Below are 12,000 nucleotides of genomic sequence, written 5' to 3' on the forward strand. Positions count from 1 at the left end.
ACTCCTTCTCAGACCACCCATCGGCTGCCCTGGGCAGACATTCCAGAGGGTTGTGCCCGGTGCCCCTCCTGTGTTCTCTTGGCTTGGCAGTGCTGGAGGCTCCATCCCTTGGCTTCTTCCCGGGATCTTTCGCCTTCCTGTCTTTCACCTTCTTGCTGCTTTTGGGCTTGGTGTTGGAATCCAGCTGGTACCTCGGGTCCCTGGTTCTGCTACGTGTCCTCACGGCCTTCCAGGAAACATGGGAGCGACTGGACTCAGCAGAGGATGTGTCTCCTTCCGTGGGGATCTCAGACCCGTCGCTGGACTCGGGCGGGCTCGGCCTGTCGGGCACATTGCGGGAGGTTTTCCTTGTCCCTGGCTCACCTGACACCTTGTTTGCACCGTCCCAGGACCTCTCAGAGTCAGAGCAAGACTTCCAGTTTTGAGGCTCTGGTTTTAATATAGATTTATTTTTCCTCCTGATAAGCAGTGGGATATCCTCACTGGACTCCTCTCCCTCGTCTCTGTCTGAGGATTCCTCCTGGAAACGCTTGTCTGCAGAGGGCTGCTTGGCTGACCGCAGGGAGTACTTGGAATGCTGCTCATACTTGGGCAGCTTTCCAGAGTCTGCTCCACGCTTTTCCTTGGCCATTCCCGGGATGCTGCTGCTGTGTCTGTCTGGCACTTTGGCACTTGAGGAAGCCATCGTGGCAGGAGGCTGTGACCTCGTCCTGGCGGCCCTGGATGCAGGATCTGCTCCGTCCCCACACGGCAGCGCCTCCCTGGCAGGCCGGGATTCCAACTGGGAGCTGGCTGCTGTCTCCCTGCCTTTCCCTGGGGAGAGGGGCAGGGTGAGCTGCAGGGCACAGGGCACTGCCACCCCGGGCACAGCTTTACCTGCCAGGGCACTACAGACAGGGCTGTCTGGGACTACCAACACAGTGACTGAGCAGGCACTTCCCAAAGCTCTACTGCTGCTCAAAGAGCTTCCTGCAGGAAACATTCCAGCTGCTTCAGCAGAGCAACTTCTGCTTGGTATTCTACAGGGTTGGCAGGGTTCTATTAGTGCCCAAATCTTAACAACAGGGGGTTGTCTAAGCCTGGAGAAGAGGAGGCTCAGAGGTGACCTCAGCACTGTCTGGAACTGCCTGAAGGGAAGTTCTGGCCAGGTGGGGGTTGGTCTCTTCTCCCAGGCACTCAGCAATAGGACAAGGGGGCACTGATGGGCTCAAGCTCTGCCAGGGGAAATTGAAGCTGGAGAGCAGGTGGAAATTCTTTGCAGAGAGAGTGCTCAGGGATTGGAATGGGCTGCCCAGAGAGGGGGTGGATTCCCCATCCCTGGAGGTTTTTCAGCTGAGCTTGGCCGTGGCACTGAGTGCCATGATCTGGTAAAGGGACTGGAGTTGGCCCAAGGGTTGGACTTGATGATCTCAGAGGGCTTTTCCAACCCAATCCATCCTATGATACTCTGATTCTATGGATGTGGCACTGAGTGAGAATCCACCATGTCTTGATCCAACCCTACTGTGATCACCAGTGGGGCCAGGGACTGAGAATCCACCTCCAGGGGCACAGAATCCATCTCCAGGGACAGAGAATCCACCATGCCTTGATCCAACCCTACTGTGATCACCAGCGGGGCCAGGGACAGAGAATCCACCTCCAGGGACAGAGAATCCACCTCCAGGGACAGAGAATCCACCATGCCTTGATCCAACCCCACTGTGATCACCAGCCCAGGGCACTCCGTGCCCTGGGCTGGTGATCACAGTGAGGTTGGATCAAGGGTTGACCTTGATGATTTCAGAGGTCTTTTCCAACCCAATCCATTCTATGATTCTATGAACAAATTGTTAATTGGCTTTTTCTTATGCCCACAGAGGCATTTCATCTATTTTATTTTATCCACATTATAAACCAAAGCCAGGCCCCCAAGTCACTGGGTTGGTAAACTCAGAAAACTCCTAATCCCTTCATTTCAATTTGCAGAAAGAATTCTGTCCCAGTGCTCCATCACCCAACTCACAAGCCCACTGATTCCATCAATAACTGGAAAATATGAAAAAAGGAGTTTTTACCTTTATTTTGGCTTTTTGGCATTTCCTCTGTTTTCCTCAGGACTTCCTTTGGTTTATTCTTCTTAGAAAAGCCACTGGTCTTTTTTGGGGATTTTTCACTACTAAACATCTTCAAAACAAAACAAGCTAATCTAAAAACTAATTTAATCTCCTTTTCTCCAGGCTGAGCCCCCCCAGCTCCCTCAGCCCCTCCTGCAGCTCCAGCCCCTTCCCACCTCTGTCTCTGCCCTGCACACCCTCCAGCCCTTCAGGATCTCTCTTGTCTGGGGGACCCAGAACTGAACCCAAGACTTGAGGTGGGACCTCACCATCTTCCTAATACATTTATCTTTCCAAAAACCCAACTGTTTTTCCAGAACCAACTCCCCATTATCCCCATTTACCTGATAATACAGACATGAGGGCATTTTGTTTGTTCTGCATGTTTTTTTTACCATGTTCCCAAGATTTCCTTCCCGTTCAGGGGCTGCACCCATTCCATGACACACCTTGCCAAGTTTACTCGTTATATTTAGGACACATTAACAGCATGCAAAGGCCTCCTACCAGGCTCAGGTAATCCACTCCTCCCTCCTGGATGGTGACATTCAGGTTCTGGTCCACAAAGGCTCTCTGCCCACACCAGAAGCTCAGGGGGGGCTTCACCAGGCGCCCGCTCCGTGTGTAAACGCTGCTGGAGTGGCTGTCCCGGGAGCTGTGCTGGGGGGTGGTGTCTGCAGGGACAGCACAGCAAGGGGGGGCTTGGCATGGGAGCACAGCCCTGCACACCTCCCAGCCACAGGAGCAGTGGGGCATTTCCACCAGAACACAGGGAAGATGGAAAACTTACCCCCAGGTTGTTCTGGTTAGAAATAACAGGAGTGAAGGAATCAGTTCAGAAAGGATATTGGGGGGCTGGAGCGGGGCCAGAGAAGAGCAACGAGACTGGAGAAGGGACTGGAGGTGGCTCTGAGTCTCCTCTGAAACACCTCCAGGGACAGAGAATCCACCATGTCTTGATCCAACCCCACTGTGATCACCAGCCCAGGGCACAGAGTGCCAGAGTGATCCCAGTGGGGTTGGATCAAGGGTTGGACTTGATGATCTCAGAGGTCTCTTCCAACCCAACTGAGAAGAGAAGAGCAACGAGGCTGGAGAAGGGACTGGAGCACAAGTGCTGTGGGGAGAGGCTGAGGGAGCTGGGGGTGTTCAGCCTGGAGAAGAGGAGGCTCAGAGGTGACCTCAGCACTGTCTGGAACTGCCTGAAGGGAAGTTCTGGCCAGGTGGGGGTTGGTCTCTTCTCCCAGGCACTCAGCAATAGGACAAGGGGGCACGATGGGCTCAAGCTCTGCCAGGGGAAATTGAAGTTGGAGAGCAGGTGGAAATTCTTTGCAGAGAGAGTGCTCAGGGATTGGAATGGGCTGCCCAGAGAGGGGGTGGATTCCCCATCCCTGGAGGTTTTTCAGCTGAGCTTGGCCGTGGCACTGAGTGCCATGATCTGGTAAAGGGACTGGAGTTGGACCAAGGGTTGGACTTGATGATCTGGGAGGTCTTTTCCAACCCAATCCATTCTATGGATGTGGCACTGAGTGAGAATCCACCATGTCTTGATCCAACCCTACTGTGATCACCAGCCCAGGGCACAGAGTGCCCTGGGCTGGTGATCACAGTAGGGTTGGATCAAGGGTTGAACTTGATGATCTGGGAGGTCTTTTCCAACCCAATCCATTCTATGATCTTCACAGATTATAAACCTCACTGTTGGGAATTTTTACTTGTACTTTGTTTAGAATCCCAGAATCCCAGACTATTCTGAGCTGTAAGGGACCCACAAGGATCATCGAGTCCAACTCTTCAGTCCATGGCCCACAGAGGGGATTGAACCCATGACCTTGGTGTTATTACAACCAAGTTTTAACCAACTGAGCTAATTCTTCTGGGACAGGTTATAAATGTGGTGCAAGTCACTGAGGGAGGGGGAGAGAAGTTGTCACACTGAGCAGCTGCTCATTGAGAGACATGAGAGCAAAAAATAATCATGAATGATGAGAGCAAAATCACTGTGAGTGATGAGAGAAAAAATAAAAGAGCTTTTATAGGGCTCTGTGGTAGTTTTGGCTTTAGTTTCAGCCAGGCCTCAGTTCAGCAGGCCCAGAGAGTCTACGTAGATTAGAGGGGACAAACACCACCTGACTTAAGCAACCAAAGAGATATTTCATATAATTTGACATCAAATCAAGTAACCAGGAAGGTGCAGGAGGTGCCCAGCTCAGTCCCTTCATGGCCTGTGCTGAGTGGACCTGCTGTCACCACTGCTGGGGGTGTTGGGCCTCATCACCCCCTCACAGCTGTCTGGTTTGGGAGGGACCTTTATTGGTTTTTTCCTTTGTTGTTGTTTTTCTCTCTTGCCAGGTATCTTTTGAGGGGAGCTTGGTGGAGTTTCTGTGAGCTGGGCTGGTGCAGGTCTGTATGGTTTGGGTGGGCAACTCAGTGGTATTTGTATATATATGTGTTATATTTTGTTTTTAATTCTCTCTCTTTTGTATAAAATAAAAGGAGCTTGCTATTTCAGGTGTGGGTTGGTTTGGTTTTTCTCCTCTTCCCCTGGTGGGAGAGGTGAATTCTCTCTCTGTGTTGGGCAGTTGGCATTTCCCAGCTCAACCAAGACAGGCACACAGGGAGATCTGACTGCAGCACTAACAAACAGCACAAGGGAGTTTGGGCAAAGCTCCATGGACAGAGAAGGATCCCAGAGAAAAGTCAGAGTTAAACCCCAAAGCTGTCAGTGCCCACAAGGCTGGCACTGCTCTCTAAGGCCCAGCAAACCAGGTGGCTCAACAGGTTATGGCTTTACAGCAATTCCTTGGAAAGAAAACCAACATAACGAACCTTCCCACAACCCATTCCATCCATCCCCAGTTGCCTTTTCCAAAGGAAATGATTATGAAACACTCACAGGCATTTTCATCATTCTTTGGCAATGCTTTATAGGGGGTGTTCCTTTTTTCAGGTTTCTTCCTTGAGCCTCCTGTGGTTTCCAGCACAGCAGCTCCCACCACGGAGTCACCCTCCTCATCTGCACCACTGTTATGTTTCCCTTCTTTCCTAACGATTTGGAGGTCAAGAAAAGAGTGAATCAACACCTGAAAAAGCTGCTCTTTAACAAACATCACACAAGGGAAGCCTCCTGTGGGCAGGAGCCCAGTGGCTTCACACACACACCTCCAACCTTTCACACTCCCCTGGTATAATATTCTTAAAAAGCACAATCTCAGTGAATACTTAGAAGAACACTGCAATGAGAATGTCCAAAGAAGTTACCTCCTCCTTTCCTCAAGAAAGTCCTGGACATATTCCTTCCACCTTGTGGAAAAGCCATACATGAACTGTTTGATGAAGCGGTAGGGAAAGCCTGAGGGAACAGAAGGGGCATCAGCAACAGCTGAGCAAGACTTGGAATCACTGAGGGGAGAAGAAACACCCAGGACAGGCACAGTCAGTCCAAAGATCCAAGGAATGGACCCAGCCACTTCCATCCCAGCACACTCCATTCACTCCCAGGCTTAGGAAGCCTCTGCAGCACTTGAGCCACTCTGCTGACAAACCTCCTGCTGTTACTTCTCCTCTCAGAGTATTTAAATAAAAGCAAAGGTAAGTATTTAGCAGAGGAAGGAATAAAAGCTTGGAGCAGCCAGGTCAGGGGTTTATCAGCAGGTACCCCAGGAACTGAGAAGGAAACACTGAAGCCACAGACACATCTTTGGTCCTGAAAGAGCAGAGTGCAGGTGTGTTCCACTAAAAACTGGGATCACACACCCAGGTAAGGGTAATGCCAAGAGAAGGGCAGGAGCTGTGCCAGGGCAGGGTTGGGTGGGATCTCAGGGAAAAGGTCCTTCCCCCAGAGGGTGGTGGGCACTGCCCAGGCTCCCCAGGGCAGTGGGCACAGCCCCAACCCTGCCAGAGCTCCAGGAGGGTTTGGAAAACATTCTCAGGGACAGGGTGGGATTGTTGGGAGTGTCTGGGCAGGGCCAGGGGTTGGACTGGATGGTCCTTGGGGGTCCCTTCCAGCTCAGGAGAGTCTGTGATTCTAAGTATTTGTTCCATCTATGCCACAGCAGGTCTGTGTGTCCCCAGAGCTGCCTGTGAACACCAACAGGCTGCTCATTACCAGAGAACATGCCAGAGGAGCAGATGGAGCAAGGAAGAGGATAAAGCCCAGCCTGACTCTGCATGGCAAGTCCATTTCCTTTCAAACTGCACGTGCCCCACACCCATGTGCAGCAGTCTGCAGTGTCCACCAGAAGCAGCAGCCCACCTTGTTTCCTCATGGCAGCTGAGTCCATCCTGCCCTCCAGCAGGTACACACTGCCCGAGCACGTCCTCACCTGGTTGTGAGCCACGCGCTCTGTGATGGCATTGCTGTGCCACAGCACGTTCCTCATGGCCCTGAGAACACACACAGCAGAAACACAACACGTTCTCTTCAGAAAAGAAGGGGGTCAGTCTGGAACGTGGATATTCTACAGGGGAGTGGCAGTGACACGTATCTCCTGCAGGGCCCAGGTGCTGGCAGGACGTGCTCTGAGCTGTTTTCCCTTCCTAGCCTGGAGCAGAAGCAGCTGGGCAGGAGACAAACTGACCATGCCACTGCTGCAAACGTTACAGGGAACACGAGCTGGGCACGAGGCTGCAGGAGCACAAGGGACTGGAGGGCTTCAGCACTGCAGCTCTGCCTGCTGTGAGGTTGGACAGGGCTTGAAGCAACCTGGGACAGTGGGAGGTGTCCCTGGCCATGGCAGGGGGTGGCACTGGGTGGGCTTTGAGGTGCCTTCAACCCAAACCATTCAGAGCTATTTGATCTTTGGTTTACACCTCTCCAGCTGATTCTCTCAGGAGCAGGCTCCGAAATGATTTAAGCAGTAGCTCCCTGTGTGCTGGCACTCCACCTCCTGCCCATCACTTGGTGTCTGGTGCCCTGGGCTGCACCAAGCACTCTGGTTTACACTGCACTTTAACCACAAAGCTGGGCCTTACTTGCGCTTTCCTTCCACACAAATGCCCACGTTGCCATCCAGCACTTTAATTCTCCAGCTGCTCAGGCAGATGCTTTGCTGTAACAGAAAAAAAAAGAAAATAAAGTATTAAAAATTGTATTTACTAGCCAGCACCTCCTCACTGCTCAGGTCCAGTAACAACTTCTATCTCACCATCTTCTACTTGGCTACAAGTCTTAACTATTAAAGGACATCTGATCTTTACCTCAACCAAAGCTCATCACGAAGGTGACCTGTTTTTTTCATACAAGAAACACATCAAACACCCTTGGCCACGTAAGGGAGAACAAAACCATCCATTTGCTTAACTTGAAGGGACTGCAATCCCAGATTTCTCCAGGAACAAGGGAAACTCCAGCCTAGGGCAGGTATATGTGTCAGGTTCCCGTGGAGCAAGAGCTACACACAGCCCAGAGGGATTTATCTTTTCCCTAAAGGATTAATTTCTCCCACCTCTTTGTCTGCTTTGCCAGCAGGAAGTTTGTCCAAGGGGACCTCAGGGTTTTCTGCCTGTTTCTGCATCCTTGGGATGTGGACTGTGGGAGGAGACAGCACGAGGTTACACCTGCACTGGGAGGGCTTTGGGGAACTGCTCTGTGGTGACTTCTCCACTCCCAGAGCAGCTTGTTTTTTACTGGGCTGTAACTCTCTTCTGTCTTGATGAAACTCTGTATGTTTTGCTTCTCCATTTCCACACTTCCCTTTTGCCTGATCCTCATTTTTCGAAGGGGTTGAATTTACATTCAAAAAACCATTCACTATATTTTCAGCCTGTTCATCATCAGCATCTATTGGTTCCAAAAGGAAAACATCCACATCCTCCTCATCATTGTGCTCATCCTCTGGAGGCTCATTCCTCAGCTGATCAGCACAGGCAGGTTTGACCAAAGCCTTCTCTGCAGTTGTAGAAGGAGGGATGTTCTGTGGGATGGGGTTTGAAGGTGTTGGATCTGCACATTAGTAAAAACAAAAAGGAACAACAAAGAGGTTAATGATATTTAGCATCAGAATGGGCCTGTGGTGGATCCCCATCCCTGGAGGGATTTCAGAGCCGTGTGGATGTGGCACTGGGGGACATGGGTCAGTGGTGGCCCTGGCAGTGCTGGGGATGGTTGGACTCCCCGGGTTCAGAGGCTTTTCCAGCCCCAGCACTTCCTTGGCCCTTCTGTGCCTTGGGAGGGCTGTGAAGTGTCCCCAGAGCAGCCCCACATACCTTTGTGCTGCTGCTGCTGCAGCTTCTGCTTTATGCGCAGGAAGAACTTCTGGGGGGTCTCCTGCACGGGGGGCTCTGGGACCCTCGGGCCAGCTGCCCCTGCAAAACCACCACACACAGAAAACACTGACTGGGGCACAGGGAAGATTCTGATGGGTGAGGAATGCCGTGTTTTGACATGCAGGAAAAAATCCCCCACAACATCCCAGACTGGTTTGGGTTGGAAGGGATTTTAAAACTCATCCATCCCACCCCTGTCATGGGCAGGGACACCTCCCACCAGCCCAGGCTGCTCCAAGCCCTGTCCAGCCTGGCCTGGGACACCCCCAGGGATGGAACAACCTGTGCCAGGGCCTGCCCACCCTCCCAGTCACCAATTCCTTCCCAATATCTCAACTGTCCCTGCCCTCTGGCCCTGGGAAGCCATTCCCTGTGTCCTGGCATTCACTGGTTTCTTGTCACAGCTCTGGCTGGTTGTTCCAGCAAGGAAAAGGGAGAGAGGAAAAGAGAAACAGGAAGAGTTATAGCCAGGGAATCACCAAATCCCAGAAATGTTTGGGTGGGAAGGGACCCCAAAGCCCACCCAGTGCCACCTCTGCCATGGCAGGGACACCTCCCACCAGCCCAGGCTGCTCCAAGCCCTGTCCAACCTGGCCTGGGACACTCCCAGGGATGGGGCAGCCACAGCTTCTCTGGGCACCTGTGCCAGGGCCTGCCCACCCTCCCTGTAAGAAAGGGTTACACTCAGTTTTATGTCACCTGCAAACTCCCTGGACCTTGCTGTGTGTTTAATGAGAAAATAAAGGTGCACTGGAAAAGCCATCAGGAAAATACCCCAGTGGGATTTCACATCCCTAACAAGTTTTCCATGAGCCTCCCTCCCTTATGTACAGGCCACAGGGATTAGTTAAAGCCATTGTTTGCTTTCATCTGTTTAGTTATAAAGCAGTTTGGAAGGTGTTGCAATGGGTCAATCCCACTGACAAACACAACAGAGGGAGCAGTTAGAGCCAGACTGAGGGAGACAGGATGGGAGGGAATCCTCCGTGGTAAGGAGAGGGGAAGAGAAATCAGCTGTGCTCCAGACGCATTTAAACCCCCACCATTCCAACCATTTTTTCAATCCATCCATCTGGGGGACAACTAGTGCTGGTACCAATGTTTTTCACTCCCACCAAGGTGCAGGGGCTGGTTTTTGCAGACCCTGGAGAAGCCACGAGAAGGACACAGAGGGATAATGTTCCACCTGGGACAGCTCTCCCAGAAAACCCGTGGAACAACCACTGTTTCCAGGCGTGCCCAGGCCCTGTTCTGTGTCTCTGCAGCTCTGCAGGGTTTGCCCTCTCCATGGCCCTTCCAAGGGGGAAGGTTCAGACTGACTGGCAATAGCACTGAGAGCTCTCCCCTGTAAACAGGTGACTGCAGAGGGATCCACAATAACCAAAACTGCTGTGGAAAAGGAGCTGTTAATAATTCCTGTCATTTGGGCTCAGGGGTTCGTGTCAGCAAACCATTAAAAGACTAATGAAAATGTGCCAGTTGGGGATGTCAGTGTAGCACGAGGTGCCTGAGCATCCCCTGAACTGAGCTCAGGTTTACAGCTCTGTGCTTTCTGTTCCAAGTGTTCTGAAGGCAAACAAATCCTTGCTTTGGTTGGGGTCACTCACCATGTCCCGGCCGGGCGGGGCTGCGGAGCTGCGCAAAGCTGGGGGTCAGGATCACGTCGGTGGCGCTTCTGGGGGCCCGGATCCCATCAGTGCTGCTGGGGGTCCGGATCACATCGGTGGTTCTGGGGGCCCGGATCCCATCAGTGCTGCTGGGGGTCCGGATCACATCGGTGGTTCTGGGGGCCCGGATCCCATTGGTGCTGCTGGGGGTCCGGATCTCATCGGTGGTTCTGGGGGCCCGGATCCCATCGGTGCTGCTGGGGGTCCGGATCACATCGGTGCTGCTGGGGTCCAGGATCACATCGGTGGTTCCGGGGGCCCGGAGCACGTCGGTGCTGCTGGGGGTCCGGATCACGTCGGTGCTGCTGGGGGCCCGGATCACATCAGTACTGCTGGGGGTCCGGATCCCATCAGTACTGCTGGGGGTCCGGATCACGTCGGTGGTTCTGGAGTCCAGGATCACATCGGTGGTTCTGGGGGCCCGGATCCCATCGGTGGTTCTGGGGGCCCGGAGCACGTCGGAGCTGCTGGAGGTCCGGATCCTGTCAGTGGTTCTGGGGGCCCGGATCCCATCAGTACTGCTGGGGGTCCGGATCACGTCGGTGGTTCTGGAGTCCAGGATCACATCGGTGGTTCCGGGGTCCCGGATCCCGTCGGTGGTACTGGAGTCCAGGATCACGTCGGTGGTTCTGGGGGCCCGGAGCACGTCGGAGGTGCTGGAGGTCCGGATCCTGTCAGTGGTTCTGAGGGCCCGGATCCCATCGGTGGTTCTGGGGGCCCGGATCCCATCAGTACTGCTGGGGGTCCGGATCACGTCGGTGGTTCTGGAGTCCAGGATCACATCGGTGGTTCTGGGGGCCCGGATCCCATCGGTGGTTCTGGGGGCCCGGATCCCATCAGTACTGCTGGGGGTCCGGATCACGTCGGTGGTTCTGGAGTCCAGGATCACATCGGTGGTTCTGGGGGCCCGGATCACATCGGTGGTTCTGGGGACCCGGATCCCGTCGGTGGAAGCAGGGTACAGGCGCACGTCGGAGGTACTGGAGGCCCGGGCCGCACCGGAATTGCCGGGAGACAGGATCACATCGGTGGTTCTGGGGATCCGGGTCACGTCGGAGGTGCCGCCGCGACTCTGCTTCGCCCGCTCCTTCATCCGCAGGAAGATCTTGGCCGGCGACTCGTACACGGGCGGCTCCGGGGCGCGGCGCTTCGGCCCCCGCTCGGCCTGAGCCTCGGGGCCATCCAGCCCGGCCGGCCCGGCGCCATCCGCCCGCGGCAGCTCCCTCAGCGGCGTCAGCGCGACCACGGGCAGCCTGCCCAGCGGCACGGAGCGCACCGGCAGCTCGGGGCGGCCCGGCACGGCGCTGCCCATGGCGTTACTCATGGAGCACTCGGAGCGGCCCCGCACGGCGCTGCCTATGGAGCTCACGGAGCACTCGGAGCGGCCCCGCACGGCGCTGCCTATGGAGCTCACGGAGCACTCGGAGCAGACCCCGCCGCTCCCAGCGGCCCCGCGCGCAACTCGAGCCTCGAGGCCGCCACCATCGCGCGGCCGCGGGGGGGTTCGGAAGGTGCGCCCGCGCTGGGCGGCGCTGCAGCGGGCGGCGGCTGGAACAGTCCGAGCCAGAGCTCCCCCTCTCCTATGGCGGTGGTTCGGCCCGCGCTGAGGGCGGGCTCGGCGGCCGTTGGAGTCGAGGGGAGGGCGGGAGTGTCTGCGATTGGCGGGAGCGGCTGCGAGAGCTGAGGAGGAGCTGAGGGAGGAGGTGAGGGAGGAGCTGAGGGAGGAGTGAGGGAGGAGCTGAGGGAGGAGCTGAGGGAGGAGCTGAGGGAGGAGCTGAGGGAGGAGTGAGGGAGGTGCTGAGGGGGAGCTGAGGGAGGAGGTGAGGGAGGAGCTGAGGGAGGAGTGAGGGAGGAGCTGAGGGAGGAGTGAGGGAGGAGCTGAGGGAGGAGCTGAGGGAGGAGCTGAGGGAGGTGCTGAGGGGGAGCTGAGGGAGGAGGTGAGGGAGGAGCTGAGGGAGGAGCTGAGGGAG

At 54.9% G+C, this 12,000-nt stretch overlaps 1 protein-coding gene across 1 annotated transcript in view; it reads right to left on the reverse strand.

Annotated features, from left to right (window-relative positions):
* Window positions 1-11,569, reverse strand: part of MIS18BP1 (MIS18 binding protein 1) — a 21,851-nt gene extending 10,282 nt beyond the window's left edge. The window contains exons 1-10 of the mRNA XM_071557157.1: window positions 9,971-11,569; window positions 8,304-8,402; window positions 7,544-8,040; window positions 7,071-7,147; window positions 6,352-6,482; window positions 5,358-5,448; window positions 4,993-5,141; window positions 2,604-2,770; window positions 2,058-2,166; window positions 1-813 (exon numbers count right to left, since the gene is read on the reverse strand). The exon at window positions 1-813 is cut by the window's left edge and continues 16 nt beyond it. Coding sequence (XP_071413258.1) covers window positions 1-813; window positions 2,058-2,166; window positions 2,604-2,770; window positions 4,993-5,141; window positions 5,358-5,448; window positions 6,352-6,482; window positions 7,071-7,147; window positions 7,544-8,040; window positions 8,304-8,402; window positions 9,971-11,354 — 3,517 coding nt within the window. The 5' untranslated portion in view covers window positions 11,355-11,569. The remainder of the gene's footprint in view (window positions 814-2,057; window positions 2,167-2,603; window positions 2,771-4,992; window positions 5,142-5,357; window positions 5,449-6,351; window positions 6,483-7,070; window positions 7,148-7,543; window positions 8,041-8,303; window positions 8,403-9,970) is intronic.
* Window positions 11,570-12,000: the final 431 nt, after the last annotated feature.

This window comes from Pithys albifrons, chromosome 6, assembly GCF_047495875.1.
Source record: "Pithys albifrons albifrons isolate INPA30051 chromosome 6, PitAlb_v1, whole genome shotgun sequence".
Classification (NCBI taxonomy): domain Eukaryota; kingdom Metazoa; phylum Chordata; class Aves; order Passeriformes; family Thamnophilidae; genus Pithys; species Pithys albifrons.